The sequence below is a fragment of the Hypanus sabinus genome, chromosome 20 (genome assembly GCF_030144855.1).
Source record: "Hypanus sabinus isolate sHypSab1 chromosome 20, sHypSab1.hap1, whole genome shotgun sequence".
NCBI classification, from domain to species: domain Eukaryota; kingdom Metazoa; phylum Chordata; class Chondrichthyes; order Myliobatiformes; family Dasyatidae; genus Hypanus; species Hypanus sabinus.
Window position 1 is genome coordinate 13,883,671 of NC_082725.1, and position 21,274 is coordinate 13,904,944.

At 42.2% G+C, this 21,274-nt stretch overlaps 1 protein-coding gene across 1 annotated transcript in view; it reads right to left on the minus strand.

Annotated features, from left to right (window-relative positions):
* LOC132378312 (adenylate cyclase type 2-like) overlaps positions 1–21,274 on the minus strand; it is a 507,293-nt gene that overhangs the window by 272,387 nt on the left and 213,632 nt on the right. The window contains exon 5 of the mRNA XM_059945128.1: positions 20,343–20,540. Coding sequence (XP_059801111.1) covers positions 20,343–20,540 — 198 coding nt within the window. The remainder of the gene's footprint in view (positions 1–20,342; positions 20,541–21,274) is intronic.

Consider the following 21,274-nt stretch of genomic DNA (forward strand, 5'->3'; position numbering starts at 1 on the left):
ATTGCTTCTCAATTTGTTTGTCAATGAAGACATGGTGCAGCAAATTAGACTCCATCTGTTTCAGTGGGGACACTAGGACTTCAGAAATGAGGCAAAGGAATTGTTGCTTCAAGTAAAGTTGATGTTCTCAACTGCTAACATTCAGTCTATACCACCAGAACCTGTGGTGCTTTGGGAGAGGCCCTCTGCACTTGGATTGGTAGAGGGTCAATGGACTTGTGGATTGGTGGTATTGGTGCCAGGCCAGCAAGACCTGATCTGAAGTTTTCCAAAGTTCCATCAGTATGCTGACAGATAGGCCCACTCCCTGACATTCAGCAACATTCGAAATCTGTTCTAAAAGAAATCATTAAAATAATTGAAAAAAAATATTAAATATTAAAAATTTAAAACATTTAAACAAATTCAACTATAAAGTTGTGTGAGTACATGTGTCTTACAAATTGTGGAATTCCTATGCTCCTGATGTCCTTGTCCTTTCTGCAAGGAGAGACTGTGGGTTTGGAAGATGTTGGCAGAGTAGCCTGGGCAGAAAATTTGCAGCAGGTAGAACATACCCTGGCCATCATGTGCAGACGGTAGAGGGAATGAATGTTTCGGGTGCTGGACGGGCTGCTAGTCAAGTGGGGGGTTTGTTCTCTGTATGGTGACTTTCTTTCTACGAATTATTGGAGCTGCATTAATCCAGGCAAGTGGAGAACATTACACACAAAATACTGGAGAAACTTACCAGGTCAGGCAATACCTATGCAAATAAACAGTTGACTTATCAGGCTGAGACTCTTCATCGGGACAGAAAAGGAATGGAGAAGATGCCAGGATGTGAATGTGGTGGCGGGGGGGGGGGGGGAAAGGGGGGACTGGAAGGAGAACAAGCTAGAAGGTGATAGGTGAAGCTAGTTGGGAGAAGAGATGAAGTTAAAAACTGGGAAATAATACATGGAAAAGGCAAAGAGCTAGAGAAGAAGAAGAAATCTGATAGGAGAGCAGAGTGGATCATGAGGGAAAGGGAAGGAGAAGGGGCACCAGTGGGAGGTGAAAGGCAAATGAGCACAAGAGGTAAAAGAACAGAGTGGGGAATTGAAGAAGAGGGAAGAGTGGGGGAAAAAGTAACTGAAATTGGAGAAGTCATGTCCATGCCCCGATTGGTACCATAAAGATGGTAGAAAGGCTTAAGGGTGTCAGTAAATAACTCATTCATTTTAGGACACTCAGATTCTTATCTTATCTCATATCAACAGTATTTAATTTTCTAGTCCCACTGAATTTAGAGTAGTTTAATCAAGGTGAATTGTGCAGTGCAAATTTAACCTGCAACATGCAAGATTATATCAGGGGAAAAAGATTGAACCCTTAAGCCATATAATATTGTGGAAGCGATGGAATTGTTTAAAGAATTTCTGTCATTATAATGTTTTCCAATTTATTTTATATAGAAACATAGAAAATTTACAGCACAATGCAGGCCCTTCAGCCCATAATGATGTGCCAAACATTTACTTACTTAGAAATTACCTAGGGTTACCCATAGCCCTCTATTTTACTAAGCTCCATGTACCTATCCATAAGTCTCTTAAAAGACCCTGTCGTATCCGCCTCCACCACCATCACCAGCAGCCCATTCCACACTCACAACTCTCTGATATTTCCTCTGTACCTGCTTCCAAGCACCTTGAAACTCTGCCCTCTCATGTTTGCCATTTCAGGCTGGGAAAAAGCCTCTGACTATCCATACGATCAATGCCCCTCATCATCTTACACACCTCTATCAGGTCACCTCTCATCTTCCATCGCTCCAAGAAGAAAAGGCTGAATTCACTCAACTATTCTCAAAAGGCATGCTCCCCAATCCAGGCAACATCCTTGTAAATCTCCTCTGCATCTTTTCTATAGTTTCCACATCCTTCATGTAGTGAGGTGACCAGAACTGAGCACAGAACTCCAGGTGGGGCCTGACCAGGGTCCTATAGAGCTGTAACATTACTTCTTGGCTCTTAAACCCAGTCCCATGGTTGATGAAGGCTAATGAACCATATGCCTTCTTAACCACAGAGTCAACCTGTGCAGTAGCTTTGAATGTCCCATGGACTCAGACCCCAAGATATCTCTGATCCTCCACACTACCAAGAATCTTACCATTAATATTATACTCTGCCATCATATTTGATCTATCAAAATGAACCACTTCACACTTAACTGGGTTGAACTCCATCTGCCACTTCTCAGCCCAGTTTTGCATCCTATCAATGTCCCGTCTAACCTCTGACAGCCCTCCACACTATCCACAACACCTCCAACCTTTGTGTCATCAGCAAATTTACTAACCCTTCCCTCCACTTCCTCATCCAAGTCATTTATAAAAATCACAAAGAGAAGGGGTCCCAGAACAGATCCCTGAAGCACACCACTGGTCACTGACCTCCATGCAGAATATGACCCGTCTACAACCACTCTTTGCCTTCTCTGGGCAAGCCAATTCTGGATCCACAAAGCAAGGTCCTCTTAGATCCCATGCCTCCTTACTTTCTCAATATGCCTTGTATGGGGTACCTTGTCAAATGCCTTGCTGAAATCCATATACACTACATCTACTGCTCTACCTTCATCAATGTGCTTAGTCACATCCTCAAAAAATTCAATCAGGCTCATAAGGCATGACCTGCCTTTGACAAAGCCATGCTGACTATTCCTAATCATATTATGCCTCTCCAAATTTTCATAAATCCTGCCTCTCAGGATCTTTTCCATCACCATACCTACCACTGAAGTAAGACTCACTAGTCTATAATTTCCTGGGCCATCGCTATTCCCTTTCTTGAATATTGGAACAACATCTGCAACCCTCCAATCCTCCAGAACCTCTCCTGTCCCCATTGATGATGCAAAGATCATTGCCAGAGTCTCAGCAATCTCCTCCCTCCCTCCAGAACCTCTCCTGTCCCCATTGATGATGCAAAGATCATTGCCAGAGTCTCAGCAATCTCCTCCCTCGCTTCTCACAGTAGCCTGGGATATATCCCGTACAGTCCTGGTGACTTATTCAACTTGACACTTTTCAAAAGCTCCAGCACATCCTCTTTCTTAATGCCTATATGCTCAAGCTTTTCAATATGCTGTAAGTCATCCCTGCAATCACCAAGACCCTTTTCTGTAGTGAATACTGAAGCAAAGTATTCATTGAGTATTTCTGCTATCTCCTCTGGTTCCATACACACTTTTCCACTATCATGCTTGATTGGTCCTATTCTCTTACGTCTTATCCTCTTGATCTTCACATGCTTGTAGAATGCCTTGGGGTTTTCCTTAATTCTGCCCATCAAGGCTTTCTGGATCTCCTAATTTCATTCTTAAGCTCCTTCCTGCTGGCCTTATAATCTTCTAGATCTCTATCATTACCTAGTTTTTTGAACCTTTCGTAAGCTTTTCTTTTCTTCTTGACTAGATTTATTATAACCTTTGTACACCATGGTTCCTGTACCCTACCATCCTTTCCCTCCCTCATTTCTGTTAGGTAAGATTTGCTAACTATAAAAGACTGGAAGTCTGGTTTCTACTTTCTGGCTTTCTAATGATTTTTTTGATCACACATTTCATTTCACATGTTCAATCCATTATTAATAATTGGTGGTAAGCAGCAAGGATATGGCGATGTGACATAAAATAGGACAGGAAGGGAAAATGCAAATCTTTACATAATTAATGATTCTCCTCTGCTAAATTTTCACAGGGTGTAGGGAAAGTACTGGAAAAGGTGATGCTGACTCGTTTTAATAAGAGAGTTCCTTAAGTGTGGCTCCTCCTTGCAATCAATTACTGTGTAAAATAATTATCTACTCTTCACTGATGCAAAAGTTGTATGTTATCAGTGGAGCTCTTCGCCAAGCCTTAATTTTTTAACTATTAAATAGTATTTAAATTTACATTAAACTTATTGCAATTTATGCAACATAAAAATATATATCTGTTTATTTCTCTTTAAAACATGCAAAAGCAGCAATAAAAACTTCCTGACTCAAAAGCAGTTATTGCCCTCAAGCTGTCAGGCTGATCAGCACTTCCATCCATTAACCCACCCCCACCATCCCCCACGACCACTACATACACATCACTTGATGTACATAGCATCAGTCTATATTCAGTGTCTTGAAAAAGTAATCAGCACCCACAACTATTTTCACATTTTACTGTCTCATTTTCTAAATGTAAAAAATATTGAAGCAGGCTTTTTGAGCTAATATACAAAGCACTGTGCATCATGGCAAATCAACAAATTCCAAACCCTGTCAAAAATTAACTAAAAATTAAAAACCAAAATAGTGAGGCTGTAAAAGTATTCATCCCCTTTGTAATTACTTCAGAAAAATAAATACCTCCTCTCTCTGTAAAGCCAACAGTAGGGTAGATTTTCAACAGACCAAACCAAAACAAAGACAAAAGAGCATTCAAGACAATTTGAGGAAATGATAATAGAGGAGCTCAAACCCGGAGAAGGATGCAGGACCATCTCACAGGCACTGACCATACCTCGGAGCTCAGTGCGGTCCATTGTGGAATAAGTGGGAAAAATAAGAAACCATAGTCACACTTCCTAGGTCAGGCCACCCCTCTAAACCCAGTTGCCGGAGAAGAATGGCACTTGTAAGAGAGGCTACTATGATGCCAACAGTCACCCTGAGTGAACTGCTAAAGCCAGTGGCTGCAACTGGAGATTAAGTTCATGGCTCCACAATCTCTTAAGGCCTTGCACAAAAACGCTATTTATGGAAGAGTCGCAAGGAAGAAGCCCTGGTTTAAAAAAAAAGCATATCTTGCCTGTAAGAACTTTGAAAAGCATCACTTAGAACATACTCTAAGATGTGGAATAAAGTCTTGTGTCGGATGAGACTGAAGTGGAACACTAAGTGGTACATGTGGCGTAAATCTAACACAGCACATTAGCCAGGTCTCTATTCATTGGAGCATAGAAGGTTGAGGGGGGATTTGATTGAGGTAATTAAAATTTTGAGAGGGATAGACAGAGTTGACGTGAATAGGCTGTTTCCATTGAGAGTACGGGAGATTCAAACGAGAGGACAGGATTTGAGAGTTAGGGGGCAAAAGTTTAAGGGAAACACGAGGGGGTATTTCTTTACTCAGAGAGTGATAGCTGTGTGGAATGAGCTTCCTGTAGAAGTAGTAGAGGCCAGTTCAGTTGTGCCATTTAAGGTAAAATTGGATAAGTATATGGACAGGAAAGGAGTGGAGGGTTATGGGCTGAGTGCGGGTAGGTGGGACTAGGTGAGATTAAGAGTTCGGCACGGACTAGGAGGGCCGAGATGGCCTGTTTCCATGCTGTGATTGTTATATGGTTAACACCATCCCTACTGTAAAGTATGGTGGAAGCAGCATCATGCTATAGGGATGCTTTTCAGCCGAAGGGACTGGAAATCTGGTCACAACTGATGTGAAAATGAATGCTGCCAAATAAACTTAGATCCTGGATAAAAACTGGGGATAAATCCTGTCTTTCAGTAGGACAACAACCCAGTGCACACTGCCACAGCAACCACAGAGTGGCCTCAAATGAATAAAATTGATGTCATTTAGTGGCCCAGTCAGAGTTTGACCTTAACCCGATCAAACATCTCTGGCAAGACATCAAGACAACTGTCCACCACCTATTCCCCATCTGATCTTGCGTAGCTTGTGCAATTTTGCAAGGAGGAATGGGGAAATCTTGCTCCAGTCCATTGTGCAAAGCTAATATCCAAAGAAGGCTGTAATAGTTGAAAGAGGCGGTTCAACTAAGTACAGTACTGGGCATGGGGGTTGAATACTTTTGGACTGATGACATTTCTGTATTTGAATTGTTTAGTCTTCATGCTTTACAATTTTCCCCGTTTTGGGGCTCTACTGTGAAAAAAAGGAACATGTGATTCACAAATAACATTTCTTAGTTAAATTGATCAAAATCCCTGTTTGTAATACTCACATATGTGAACAAAATGTTGGGGTCTAAATTCTTCTTCAAGACACTGGATATAACAGTTACTTATGCATAGTGTTTTATAGGATTACTTTTATATTTACACTTATTGGCTTTTTTACTGTGTTTTTTATGTTTATTGTGTTTTTTTTATGGTGCATTGCATCCTGAGAAACAATAATTTTGCTCTCCTTTGCACTGGCGTATTGAAGAATAATAGTAAACAAACTTCAGTCTTGGGGAAGTCATGTAGCACTGGTCTTCGCTGTTTAACAAATCACAGGAAAACTGTAAAAGTTTAAATTCTCAGTATCTCAAGATCCTGTTAAAAACTCAGTCTCAAATCACCTCCTTCCCGCTCTTAGCTGTGACGAAAAATATTTTCATCAAAAAAGATTGAGAAACATACACACATACATACATATCCCAATAGATACTGACTGCTGTGAAATTTCCAGAGAGAAAATATTTCCAACCCAAGATATTTGCTAACATTATAGAACTAATAGCATTGCATTCAGGGGGCAAAATTCAAATCATTTCATTAAACATTCCAATTATTAGATTATTAACCGGATTATTCCGGTAGGCATTATTAGTAGGCAGATGGGTGACGGTCCAGAGAGGCAGGGGGAGCAGGCAGAGAGAGCAGAGCACCCCTGAGGCCATTCCCATTAACAATAAGTATACCGTACTGGATACTGTTGATGGGGATGACCTACCAGGAATGAGTTGTAGTGGTCCTGCCTCTGGCACAGAGGTTGAACCCTCAACTAGGAAGGGGAGGAGGGAAGAGAAGAGAGCGATAGTTTTAGGGGACTCTATAGTTAGGGGGGCAGATAGGAGATTTTGTGGGGCAGATCGGGAGTCTCGGATGATATGTTGCCTCCCTGGTGCCAGGGTCTGGGACATCTCAGATCGGGTGCAGGCTATTCTTGAGAGTGAGGGCATGAACCCAGATGTAGTGGTCCATGTAGGGACCAATGATGTAGGTAAGGTGAGTGAGGGGGTCCTGCTTAGAGAGTTCAGGGAGTTACGAGTGAAGCTGAAAGGCAGGACATCCAGGGTGACAATCTCGGGATTGCTACCTGTGCCACGTGCGAGTGAGGCGAAGAATAGAATGATTATGCACATTAATACGAGGCTGAGAGCATGGTGCAGGAAGGAAGGGTTCAGGTTTTTGGATAATTGGTCTTTGTTCCAGGGACATTGGGACCTGTTTCGAAGGGATGAACCGGAGGGGTACTAACATTCTTGCAGGAGTATTTGCCAGTGCTGCTCGGGGGGGGTTTAAACTAGATGTGCAGGGGGCAGGGATCCAGATCCAGAGGGTTGGTCAGAAGGTGCATGGGGTTAAATGTGTACAAGGTTTGGGTGATCTTGAGAAGGTCATCAAAATTCAGGGTGCAATTTGCCCGATGGAAGTTCAAGGAGCTGGGTTAGGTACAGTAGACAGTGTTTTAAGCAAAGAGAGGAGGAATGGGCTAAGAATTCTATACTTGAATGCGCGTAGTGTCAGAAATAAGACAGATGAGCTTGAAGCTCAGATGAAAATGGGGAACTATGATATTGTTGGGATAACGGAGACATGGCTGCAAGGGGATCAGGCCTGGGAATTGAGTGTACCAGGGTATACGTGCTATCGTAGAGACAGAAATATGGGAAGAGGGGGTGGGGTGGCCCTGTTGGTGAGGAATGAGATTCAGTCCTTAGCAAGAGGTGACTTGGGAACAGGGGAAGTAGAGTCTGTGTGGATTGAGCTGAGGAACAGTAAGGGTAAAAAGACCCTAATGGGTGTTGTGTACAGGCCCCCAAACAGTAGCGTGGATATTGGGTACAAGTTGATTAGGGAGTTAACATTGGCATGTGCTAAAGGTAATGCAGTCGTTATGGGAGATTTCAACATGCAGGTGGACTGGGAGAATCAGGTAGGTGCTGGACCCCAGGATAGGGAGTTTGTGGAGTGTCTAAGGGATGTATTTTTGGAACAGCTTGTGCTTGAGCCAACCAGGAACGAGGCTATTTTGGACTTGGTGATGTGTAATGAACAGGAATTGATAAGTGATCTTGAAGTAAAGGAGCCATTAGGAAGTAGAGATCATAACATGATAAGTTTTTATCTACAATTTGAGAGGGATAGGGGCAGATCAGAGGTGTCAGTGTTGCAATTAAATAAAGGAGACTACGGAGCCATGAGGGATGAGCTGGCCAAAGTTAAATGGGCGGATGCCCTGGCAGGAAAGACAGTGGATCAGCAGTGGCAGATATTCTTGGGCATAATACAAAAGATGCAAATGCAGTTCATTCCAATGAGAAAGAAGGATTCAAAGAGGGGGAAGGGGCCACAGTGGTTGACAAAGGAAGTCAGAGATTGTATCGCATTAAAGAAAAAGAAGTATGACAAGGCTAAGATGAGTGGGAATACAGATGATTGGGAAAGTTTTAAGGAACAGCAGATCTTAACTAAAAAAGCAATACGGAGAGAAAAAATCAGGTATGAGCTCAGTTTAGCCAGGAATATAAAAGGGGATAGCAAAAGCTTTTTTAGCTATGTGAAGAGAAAGAAGATAGTTAAGAACAATGTTGGCCCCTTGAAGAATGAATTGGGAGAAATTGTTATGGGAAACAGGGAAATGGCAACAGAATTTAATGCATACTTTAGATCTGTCTTCACCAGGGAGGACACAAGCAATCTCCCAGATGTATGGATGGGCTAGGGTCATAAGATATCAGAGGAATTGAGACAGATTGACATTAGGAAAGAAACTGTGATGAGTAGACTGATAGGACTGAAGGCTAATAAATCCCCGGGCCCAGATGGTCTGCATCCGAGGGTTCTAAAAGAGGTAGCTCAGGAAATTGCGGATGCATTGGTAATCATTTTCCAATGTTCCTTAGATTCAGGATCAGTTCCTGAAGATTGGAGAGTGGCTAATGTTGTCCCACTTTTCAAGAAGGGAGGGAAGGAGAAAACGGAGAACTATCGCCCTGTTAGCCTAACGTCAGTCATGGGGAAGATGCTTGAGTCCATTATTAAGGACGAAATAGTGGCACATCTTGATGGCAGAAATAGGATTAGGCCGAGCCAGCATGGATTTACCAAGGGCAAATCATGCTTGACTAATCTGTTGGAGTTTTTTGAGGGTGTAACAAGGATGTTAGATGAGGGTAAGCCAGTAGATGTTGTGTACCTAGATTTTCAGAAGGCATTCGATAAGGTGCCACATAGGAGATTGGTGAGTAAAATCAGAGCTCATGGCATTGGGGGCAGGGTTTCAACATGGATAGAAAACTGGTTGGCAGATAGAAAGCAAAGGGTAGCAGTGAATGAGTGTTTCTCAGACTGGCTGGAGGTGACTAGTGGGGTACCACAGGGCTCTGTATTGGGACCACAGCTCTTTACAATTTATGCCAATGATTTAGATGAGGGCATTGAAAACCATATCAGCAAGTTTGCTGACGATACTAAACTGGGTGGCAGTGTGACATGCGAAGAGGACGTTAGGAGAATACAGGGAGACTTGGATAGGCTGAGTGAGTGGGCAGATACTTGGCAGATGTCATTCAATGTGAATAAATGTGAAGTTATCCACTTTGGAAGCAGGAACAAGAGGGCAGAGTATTGTCTGAACGGTGTCGAGTTAGGTAAGGGAGAAATGCAAAGAGACCTAGGAGTCCTAGTTCACCAGTCAATGAAGGTGAATGAGCAAGTGCAACAGGCAGTGAAGAGGGCAAATGGAATGTTGGCCTTTGTTACAAGGGGAATTGAATACAAGAGCAAGGATGTCCTTTTGCATTTGTACAGGGCCCTGGTGAGACCACACCTGGAATATTGTGTACAGTTTTGGTCTCCAGGTTTAAGGAAGGACATTCTGGCAATTGAGGAAGTGCAGCGTAGATTCACTAGGTTGATTCCTGGGATGGCAGGGCTGTCTTAAGCAGAGAGATTGGAGAGATTGGGCTTGTACACGCTGGAATTGAGGAGATTGAGAGGGGATCTGATTGAAACGTTTAAGATAATTAAAGGATTTGATAGGATTGAGGCAGGAAATATGTTCCAGATGTTGGGAGAGTCCAGTACCAGAGGGCATGGATTGAGAATAAGAGGTCAGTTATTTAAAACAGAGTTGAGGAAGAGCTTCTTCTCCCAGAAAGTTGAGGAGGTGTGGAATGCACTGCCTCGGAAGACGGTGGAGGCCAATTCTCTGGATGCTTTCAAGAAGGAGCTGGATAGATATCTGATGGATAGGGGAATCAAGGGATATGGGGACAAGGCAGGGACTGGGTATTGATAGTGAACGATCAGCCATGGTCTCAGAATGGCGGTGCAGACTCGAGGGGCCAAATGGTCTACTTCTGCACCTATTGTCTATTGTCTATTGTCTATTATGGTTGGGCGAAGGCATTTCTTCAAAACATTATTCCACACGAGAATTACTTATCACTGTAATCTCTAGGGAGTAATCATTCTGTTTGTGTATACAAATAGTACTTTGTAATCAAGTGGTACCTCGACTCTGAGCCAAATATATTTCAACATGTACTAAGTCAAGAATTAAATTCCAGCTCTGTGTAGAAAACATTTTATCAAGTATCTTCTCGTGACAATAATCTATATTATTACATTTTTATTTAGGTCAATTTATAAATGCTTTGCTGTTTCGAGTGAATTCTCTTCCCACTTAGACAACTGCTGTTGGATAAAATAAACAGAGAACTCTCCTGTATCGATCCCAATCTTTCCCGGATTGGATACAGTTGTTTATTTCATATTCTTTAATCCTGTACTCTCTGGCTCATCCCATAGCAGAAATGTAACACACCCCAATTATATTCCAGCCTCCTCCATTAGCTGGCAAATTAAACCTTTCCCTCACCTCTATTAATAGCATTGTTACAATTACCCAGCCATATTTCACATGTGACTGCTACATGGAAATGCTACATTGCTAGCAGGAAATGAAGCATTATTGCTATATTTTTCTGAAGTAATGAAAATAGGCTCTATCTCCCTGAGATAAAATTAGATGCTTGGTAGTTGAAACAGCTTCAGAAATGTCTGCCTTGTCTTTGTTCCTCAGGTTTGTTTGTGCCACTTCAGTTAATATAATACTTTGTATGAGTTCATGATACAAACAACCTTAAAGCTCTGATAATCTGCCGCCTTTGGGACTTGTGTAGAGCCAGACGTGGAGATTTTCTAGCCTATTGAATAATACTACTATTAGTACCCAGCACACGCTTTCATTTCACTTTTTTTGACAGGCTACATGGTAATATGATAAAATTTCCAGTGTATCACTGAGTCTGAAAGGCTGAAGAGAATACCGGAGCAGTCCCAGCTGCTGTTCCAGAGGAAACATGCCCCACTCCAACTCTATGTTTGAGGCCTGAACCAGTCAGGGTTCAGGCCTCTTCACAGAACCTGGCTCTGGCCACACTCTGGATCCCTTAATGCCAGATGCACACGCCACATACACACTGGACACCCAGTTCATTTTACCTACCAATGACTAACCCAAACACTAGACTTTCAGGATTTCCAAACCATTGGATGATGGACGATTTGTATTTTATGTGAAGTTGCATACAGTATATCAGTTTTGTAGATTCCTCCAACCTCTGTTCTAAAGCAGGGATGCCCAAGCTTTGTTATGCCATGGGCCCCTACCATTAACCGAAGTGACCGCGGACCCCAGTTTGGGAATTCCTGTCCTAATTAACCTGGATTAACCCAGTCAGTACAGCATCAGACTTTTAATCTGAGGGTGCAGGTTTCATAATCCATTTCAGGTGTCGGTTTGCTGGGAGGACAGCACGACCAGCATGGAATCATTGGGCTGAAAGGCCTGTACCTGTGCTATATTGTTCAATGACTCTATGACTCTACTGGAGTAAGTGATCTAATAATGCAGATTACAAATGGAAAAAAGACTGTGAGAAGATTAAACATTTTAATAATAAAAAATAAAAGGCTGTCTTTCTCCCAATTAACAGCTGTCTAACCCAGTCTGTGAAATGAAGGGGAATGAAATGTGTTAGCTCAGAGAAAGTAAATTTTGTTTTCTTGTTGAAACAGATTCCTTCACCACGCAGGGCTCAAATGTCCTGTTTTAGTACATAGAACATTTCAGCACAGTACGCGCCTTTTGGCCCACAATGTTGAGCCAACATTCTAATTCAAGATCAATCTATTCCTTCCCTCCTACACAGCCTTCTTTTGTTCCATCTTCAATTCTTTTATATTTAATTTCAAATTCCAGTTGCTATTCCACTTTCAAAAGTAACTCTTAGCTTTTTAATGACTACATTGCTGTTTTGTTGATTTAAACATGAAGCTTTTATATCTTTGTTGAATCATAGTGGTTTCCAGAGCAATTTTTTTATTATTTAGAGATACAGCATGGCAACAGACCCTTGCAGCCAATGAATCTGTGCTTCCCAATTACACCCATGTGACTAATTAATGTGGGAGGAAACCAGCGCAACTGGAGGAAAACAGGTCAGTTGTGGGAGAATGTATAAACTCTTCATAGACTGCGGCGGGAATTGAACCCAGGTCACTGGCACTACAAAGCATTATGCATATTGCTACGCTACCAATGCTCTGGCCTCCTCAGCAAGTTTACAGGTTAAAGCTACCTTACCAAAGCTTGCATTGCAACACACACAAACTGCTGGAAGAACTCCGCAGGCCTGGCAGCATCTATGGAAAAGAGTACAGTTGACGTTTTGGGCTGAGACGCTTCAGCAAGACTGGAGAAAGAAAAAGATGAGAAGTAGAGTTAAAAGGCGAGGGGCCCCTTTGCCTGCCTTGTAGCTTTTATGTTTTCCCTCTCTCATGTTGCTTCCTGCCAGGTCAACAAGAATATTGAGACAGAATACACACCCTGCATCCTGGTGTCAGAACAATAACCTAGCCTTTAAGGTCAGCAAAATGAAAGAGCTGGTTGTTGACCTGGGGCACGTAAACACATTCTTGTCCTACCAACAGAGCTTCTGCATTAATGGTCTCCAGCTTCTAGTTCCTGGGCATCTAACCAACAAGCAACCTCTCCTGGTCCCTCCATACCGGTGCAAAGATCAAGAAGGCACATCGGCGCACGTACATTCTTAGGGGTCAGAAAAGATGTGGCTTGTCCATGAGGACTTCAGCAAATGTGCTATAGAAAGAATGCTGATGGATTGCATTTCAATCATGTATGGAAGTTGCTTCGCCCTGGACCATCAGAGCACGCAGTATTGTCTAGGCTCACCATATCCTTCCGTCCAGTCCATCCTCATGGTGGACTGACAGCTGTTATGTATGCGACAGCAGAGTGTTGCAGTGGAAAGATTTTAGAGTCATCTTATTAATGTACATGCTGTGTAACTTAACCACATGACAGCTACGAGTTGGACCAGCATCTACCTTGACTAGCCTGACTCAGTAAAAGCATTCCATCGTACAAATTCACTGTTCTTCTTGCTCCAATCGTACATAGCAACAGTATTGTCAAGGATGGCTGCCAACCCTGGCAATTCACTTTTCTCTCTACTACCTCCTTGGAGAATATCCAGGAGCTTGAAAATCTGGAAAACCAGACTCAAGTCTTCCTCACTGCTGCCAGACACCAATCACTTCTTTCACATTCCCTTGCTGGTGGTGCCACATTCTCAAACCCTTGTTTATTACCTCATCATTATCGTCACTTCAGGATTCCTTTTTATTTTTGCACCACCGTATCATTCACTGCTCTGTTGTTTCTGTGTTGATGTTGTTTTTAGTATTACCAGCTACTCTGTATGCTCTGTTGGCTTCACACACAGGCAAGCAAATTCATTGCATCCCTGGTGGGTACAAATATAAACGAATCTGCATCTAGCACATGCAACCCAATCCACTCTGTAAAGTTCTCCTCACAAACAGGTAGCGTAGTGGTTAGCACAACGCTTTACAGTACAGGCGACCCGGGCTCAATTGCCACCTCAGTCTGTAAGGAGTTTGTACGTTCTCCCTGTGACCTCATGGGTTTCCTCCTGCAGTCCAAAGACCTACCTGTTGGGAGGCTAGTTGGTCTTTGTATACTGTCCTGTGATTACACTAAGATTAAATCGGGGGATTGCTGGGCAGCGTGGCTTGAAGTGCCGCACTGTACCTCAATAAATAAACAAACAAAGAGACAAATATATAAAACAATAAACAGATGAAACACCGAGGGATATGCCTAAAATGAGAAAGCTGACCAATGGAGAAGTTAAATAGCCTTCATGGAATGTTAACCTTCAGACAATGTCCCTAATTTCTTTGCCTTTGCAATTGAACATTCCCTGTTCTATCTAGAAAACATAGCAGATGAATAGCACAGTGACAAGGAGTTTGTACAGAATGTCACACTGATCAGAACTTCTCCTGGGACTAGAATTGGTTTGTTTGTTGCTGTTGACATGTCTCTGGAGCTCCTCTATTGCTGTTTGCACATTTTATATCAAAGGGAAGACAAGTAACCTCCGGGTAATATGACTCAATGTACTCTGTTAGCCTGACATGAAGTAAGCCCATTTTATTAGGGAAAATATCGACTGTTATGTGAAAAGTTATTCCAATCATAACAACAGAATGACGGCTATTCATTGCTTGGAAATCCATATGGAAAGAACAAAGTCAATGAGTTATTTTTTCGATTCAGTGAAGTTTGTCAGCCATGAACAACCTTTTCTAAATCCTCGCTGGCTTTCTTTGAATGGCTGCATTTCTGCTTCCCCTGGGTGAAAATTGAATAGATATTTATCTTCTTGGTTAGGCTTGAGGTGAAATCTCTAAATCCTTGCCTGGTTTATACTTCAAAGTTTTTTTTTAACCATCTAGAAAGCACCTGGAAAACAACCCAGCAAATACAACCTTAGCATTTATTTCAAGAGGACTAGAATATAGAAGCAAGAATGTGATGCTGAGGCTTTATAAAACATTGCTTAGGCCACACTTGGAGTATTGTAAGAAGTGTTGAGCCATTCCTAAGAGAGATGTGCTGGCTTTGGAGAGGGTCCAGAGCAGGTTCACAAGAATAATCCCAGGAATGAAAGGTTGAAATATGAGGAGCATTTGATGGTTCTAGACCTGTACTGGCAGGATTTTAGAAAAACGAGGAGAGAAAACCGATCAAATACTGAAAGTGGTAGGGTCCGGTACGGAGCCTGCCTTTCGGGTCTTGCTCCGGTCCGCAGACTCCGGACTCCGGGCCCTCCTATCACACGGAGCAGCCAGCCCTCCTATCACACGGAGCCATTGGATCATCTTGGCTTAAGGAGGTATACCTGTTGCCTATTAGGGGGCAGGTGTTTATAAGGGGCTCGGGGACTGAGCCTAGTTGTGGGATTGTCCTACTCCAAAGCTGATTTAACCCGTTCTGTACCTGGACCACCGGCTCTGAATCCTGTTTGCTAGCCTATTCTGTATATGCTCTATCCAGTTGGTCTTGTTCCCCTGCTTCTCTCCTGTGTGCTGGTCCTACTGTTCTGCCTTATTCTCCTTGCTTGTGCTGTCACGCTGTTGGTTCCCTTTCCCAAATTACCTGTGTGTCATGGTTGTCCTGCTGTTCACCCTGGACCCAGCTTCCTTTTGATCCCTTGCCTCTGTCGGGCAGGTCTGGCTGGACTGCTGCTGCCTGGTGGGGGTTCTGCCCTTTCCACCCATCTGCCTTTTCCTACCCATTGCCTCTGTCGGGGAGGTCTGGCTGGACTGCCGCTGCCTGGCAGGGGGTTCTACCCCTTCCTATCCATTACCTCTGTTGGGCAGGTCTGGCTGGATTGCTGCTGGCCGGTGGGGGTTTCTGCCCTTTCCACCTATTGCTCCCTAAGGGTTGTGCCCTGCACCTGCCCAGGTGTCCGTGACTGGCCCAGGCCTCTGTGTTTCCACCTGGGAGGTGGCCCTGCCTGGGATCTATGTGGCCTGCCCTAAGGACTCCTACCCTTTCCTCCCCTTGTTTACCATGGGTTGTGTCCCGCACCTGCCCAGGTGTCTACGACTGGCCCAGGCCTCTGTGTTTCCACCTGGGAGGCGGCCCTGCCTGGGATCCACGTGGCCTGCCATGAGGAATCCTCCTGCCTGCCTCGTCTGAACTCTGGGATCCTCCTGCCTGCCTTACCCCTCACATGCCATGGCATCCCCATCCTGTCCTACCCCTAGTACTTCAGTATCTGTGTCCTGCATTTGGGTCCAATCCTGCCCCTGTTCGTGACAGAAAGGCCCAGATGGAGTAGATGTGGGGAGGATATTTCCTATAGTGGGGGAGTCTAAGACCAGAGGGCACAGCCTCAGAATACAACAGAATGAGGAGGAATTTCTTGAATCAAAAGATGGTGAATCTGAGCAATTCATTGACATAGACAGCTGTGAAGGATAAGTTGTGGGTATATTTAAAATGGAGTTTGATAGGCTCATAGGTTATGGGGAGAAGGCAGGAGAATGGGGTTAAGAAGGATAATAAATCAGCTATGATGGAATGATGAAGTGGATTCATTGAGATGAATGTCCCAATTCTGCTCCTGTCTATGGTCTATGACTGCCATGCCCACAGTTACAGCAATAATATTCACACTAAAAAAACCACAATTATAGGATGCCTTTACTTGACATGCAGCACTTGCTCTGTGGAATTTGCTTTATAATAATTGGACTTGCCAATGTAAAATTAGAAAGTCCAGCAGTGACATTGTGCTTCATAGAGCTTCAGAATACTCCAGTGTCTCAAAGCTCATGAAAAGCCTTTCAAATTTACTTAAGTCGTGTTTTGTTTTTAAAATGTCCTGAAGCAAGGACAATCTGAAATAAGCAAATGAACCTTCAGTTTTATATTTCATCCAAAGCACAGCACAATGTCATCCTCACTGACTGTCCTGTTGGCTTTGACTGTGTCCTTGTCTCCCTTTGTAGTGACAGGTAGAAATAACACAATGTAGTGATCTAAGAAAACTGTTTAGATTAATATAACTCGAGTCTCTCCAAGATGAATATATATCCACATACTTACAGTTGAGATTCACCCTGTAGCCACCCCACTGCTTTCTTTCTCAGAATCAGAATCTGAATCAGGTTTAATATCACCCACAAATGTTGAGAGACTTGCTAACTTAGTGGCAGCAGTACAATGAAATACATGATAAATATAGGAAAAAAATGGTGAATTACTGCGTGTATATATACACACAATAGTTAAATTAAATAAGTAGAGCAAAAACAGAAATTTTAAAAATAGTAGTGAGGTAGAGTTCATGCATTCAATGTCCATTTAGAAATCAGATGTGAGAGGGGAAGAAGCTGTTGCTGTATCACTGAGTGTGTGCCTTCAAGCTGCAGTACCTCCTTCCTAATGGTAACAATGAGAAGAGGGCATGTCCTGGGTGGTGGGGGTCCTGAAAGATAGACGCTGTCTTTTTGAGGCACCATTCCTTGAAGATGTCGTGGATACTATGGTTAGTACCCATGATGGAGTTGACTAAATTTACAACTCTGCAGCTTACATCAATCCTGTGCAGTAACCACCACCCCCTCATACCAGACAATGATACAGCCAGTCGGAATGCTATCCATGGTACATCTGTAGAAATCTTTAGAGTGTTTTAGGTGACATATCATATCTCCTCAAACTGCTAATAAAATATAACCCCTGTCTCACTCAAACACACAAAAGCACGTTTCATTTAATAAGATGAATTATATATTTGGTGGTTAGTATAATATTACCATCGTCACCGTAGTGTGGGTTAAAGTCTCCAGTCCTAATGCTTAATTTTGACCTGCAGTGATTGCACATGAAAAATTAAACTTAATGTAGATGCACATTTCCTATCATTAAAATGAAATGTTTGGAGGACGGAAAGTGTTCATTCATTAAGGCGGTTTTAGTATCTATCTTGAGTCTACATCTCTTAAAGGAAATAATTCAACAACAGCTTTCAATTGAAACTAAGAGTTCACTAGTAAAGCACTTGAATTTTAATTCTTTTTAAAGTGCAGTTTGTTCCCTGTCTATTATGCAAATTCTCTGAAATGGAGTTTTCTGTCAGTTCTGCTGAAATGGAAATGAATGGTGAAAGTCTGCAAAGATGGAATTAGATTGAGCAAAGTCATAATGGCTAACGCCAGTGTGGTGCCCAAAGAAACTGCCTGTGTTCAAGTTCAAGTTCGATCGCTAGGTCAATTGGTCATTGTCAATTGTCCCTTGATTAAATCAGGCAGTTTGGCTCAAAGGGCTGGAAGAGCTGATTCCATAATGTTTCTCGATAAATAAAATAAGTAAATAGATAAACAACGTTCAAAATTATTGTCGTTTGAGTGTACATACAGTATAAACCCAACCAAATGAATCAACTTCTTCCAGACCATGGAGCACCCACAGCACATGTATTCACACGCATCACACAAAACAAAATATTACCACAAGTAAGTTAATAACCTATCATTCAAAATGCATGTAGTGTGTAGCCCAGGTAAACAGTAAATAGCTTGCTGTCCTTGTGGCAAGATTTCGGTGGTGGCAGAGTATTTTTTTGTCTTTCAGCTATTTAAACAACAGTAATTCCCAGACTTGGGCTTTTTGATGTCATATACGGGGGAGAATAAGTAGTCAATATATCGGGCCAAGATTGTTCATCATGACTAGAAAGGAAGGGGGCAGAATCTTGAACTATTTGCCTCCAAAGATGCTGTCTGATCTGTTGAGTTCCTCCAGTATTTTGCTCAGGATTTCCTGCATCTGCAGAATTTCTCGTGTTTCATAACTAGCTTCCAGGTCATTGATCCTACCTTCCTCCCATGAGACGATCAACCTCCCACAACAAGCTGAGCTTAAATTTCTTTCTCAACCCACCCAGTGCCCAAGATCAAACCATCTGATCAGCTTCCCAGATTTCCTCTGCACACCATGTTATGGAAGGCTCCTGAGCGTACAAGACTTGTTCAGTTGTGCAAAATATCTTTGGTCTCATGCACTAACGAATCCTCTAGCAGCTAGTCCGCCGGCAGAATGTTTATTAGCCATCATCAGCTGTGTAACTAACCGGGTTTTTGGAGACATTGAGCAATTTCTATGCAAACAATCACAAAGCAACACATTCACAAGCTCAACTCAAATAGCAATGAATCAGAGCACAGGAAGGAGATAGAGAGCTTAGTGACCTGATGTCATGACAACAACCTTTCCCTCAATGTCAACAAAGCAAAAGAGCACATCATTAACTTCAGAAATGGTGGCTGTTCACATGCTCCTGTCTACATCAATGGTGTAGAGAGGTTGAGAGTGTTGAGTGATTCATATTCCTAGGTGTGAATATATTCTGGTCCAACTATATTGATGTCATGGCCAAGAAAGCTCACCAATACTTCTATTTTCTCAGGCAGGATAAAGAAATTCAGCACATCCCCGCTTACTCTTTTAATTGATCCGCCACAGAAAGTATTCTGCCTGGATGCATAAAGGTCTCGTACAGCAACTGCTCTGCTTGTGACTGCAAGAAACTGTGGAGAGTAGCGGAACAACTCAGCACATTAGAGAAACCGGCTACCCCTCTGTGGACTCTGCCTATACTTCTCATTTCCTCAGTAAAGCAGTCAGCACAATCAAAGACCTGACACAGCTCAGATGTTCTCTCTTCTCCTCTCGCCCATCAGTCAGAAAATACTACAGCCTGAGAGTGCATACCACCAGGCTCAAAGACAGTTTCTATCCCACTGTTATCAGACTCTTGAACAGACCTCTTGTGCGATAAGATGGACTCAGCCTTACGGTCTACCTCGTTATGATCTTGCACTTTAACATTTACCTGTACTGCCCTTTTTTGGTGTCATTTACACCTTATTCTGCATTATTATTGTTTTGTTTTATTGTAGCTCAATGCACTGTGCAATGATTTGATTTGTACAAACAGTATGCACGACAAGATTTTCATTGTATTTTGGTAGATGTGACAAAAAGAAACCAATGCCAATGCCAAATATCATGACATTTTATTTTTTTATGAGTCATAGAACATAGAACACGACAGCACAGTACAGGCCCTTCAGCCCATGGTGTTGTGCCAACTCTTCTAGTTACCCTGAAGTCATTTAATCCTTCTCTCCTACATAGTCTTCCATTTTTCTATCTCCCATCTGCCTATCTAAGAGTATATCAAATGTCCCTACTTGTTTCCTACTTAATGAGGAACCAGAATGTGCGATTCAATGTTGCAATCATGCTGGTCAGTATTAATTTTCTTCCAATTTGCACTTACTAGGTGGTTACAATATACCCCTAACAATCATGTTTCAAAGAAAAGAAGCCCCAGTGTAATATAGTCTATGTATAAATGTGATTGCTGACTGACAAAATCATGTTCCATTGCATCTCAGAACTCTTACCTGATCCCACGGAGAAATGATACCACCAAAACACATGAAGAGGTAACCCATAGCAACCAGGCACGCCCAAACTACAAGTGAAAACACGTGCAGTAGCTTTCGGAATACTGCCTCCATGCAGACCAGAACAAAAATTGTGAAGAATATAGCCAAAGCGGTTGGAACGGTTATTAGGAAAGCCATGTGGTCTTTGATATCCTGGGATGAAAGAAATGAGAAGTTGGTTAAAAACACTCTCACTTGTATGTCTGGGATGATTTATGCATTTAGCAATATCAATTACAACCGAAACTCGCAAAGACAAAGCATTTTCTTCAATCAGCTTCAAACATTTCTATCATCCACTGGTTCAAAATGTGTGCTAAAATGACACAATTAAGTTCATGAATTCAACTAATTCTATTTAATCATGGTATATGTGATACAAGTTAATACATTAGAAAAAACTCTCAATTTAAAACTTCTCATGTTTCACAAATGCGGCTCGCCTACTGGGTACTTGGAGCGGTTTCTGTATTTGTTTATGTCACATTTATTGCTATGCTGTGGAACAAGCATTATTGACTTACTTAAAACGCAATTAAAAACCACATTCATAATGCAACAATTGAGAACAACTAATTAAATGGATATAAATTATGCTCTGTCTAATGGGAGTTCTTACTTTTTTGCCAAAGTATCTCTACTCAACATCCTCACTATTAAATGGCTAAAATATTCCCAATTGCACAATGTACGCACAATTCGTTAACTGAGGTTACTTGCATTTTTGACTGGGTCATATAATTTAAATCATTAAAAAAATGATTTGATCATAACCTATTTATTTAGGGTGCTTTAAAATAAATCTCAGGATAGTAGATGGTGACCCTGATAGTAAATTTACTTTGAACTTTGAACTTATACTCCTCTCAGGTGGTCCTAACTTGATA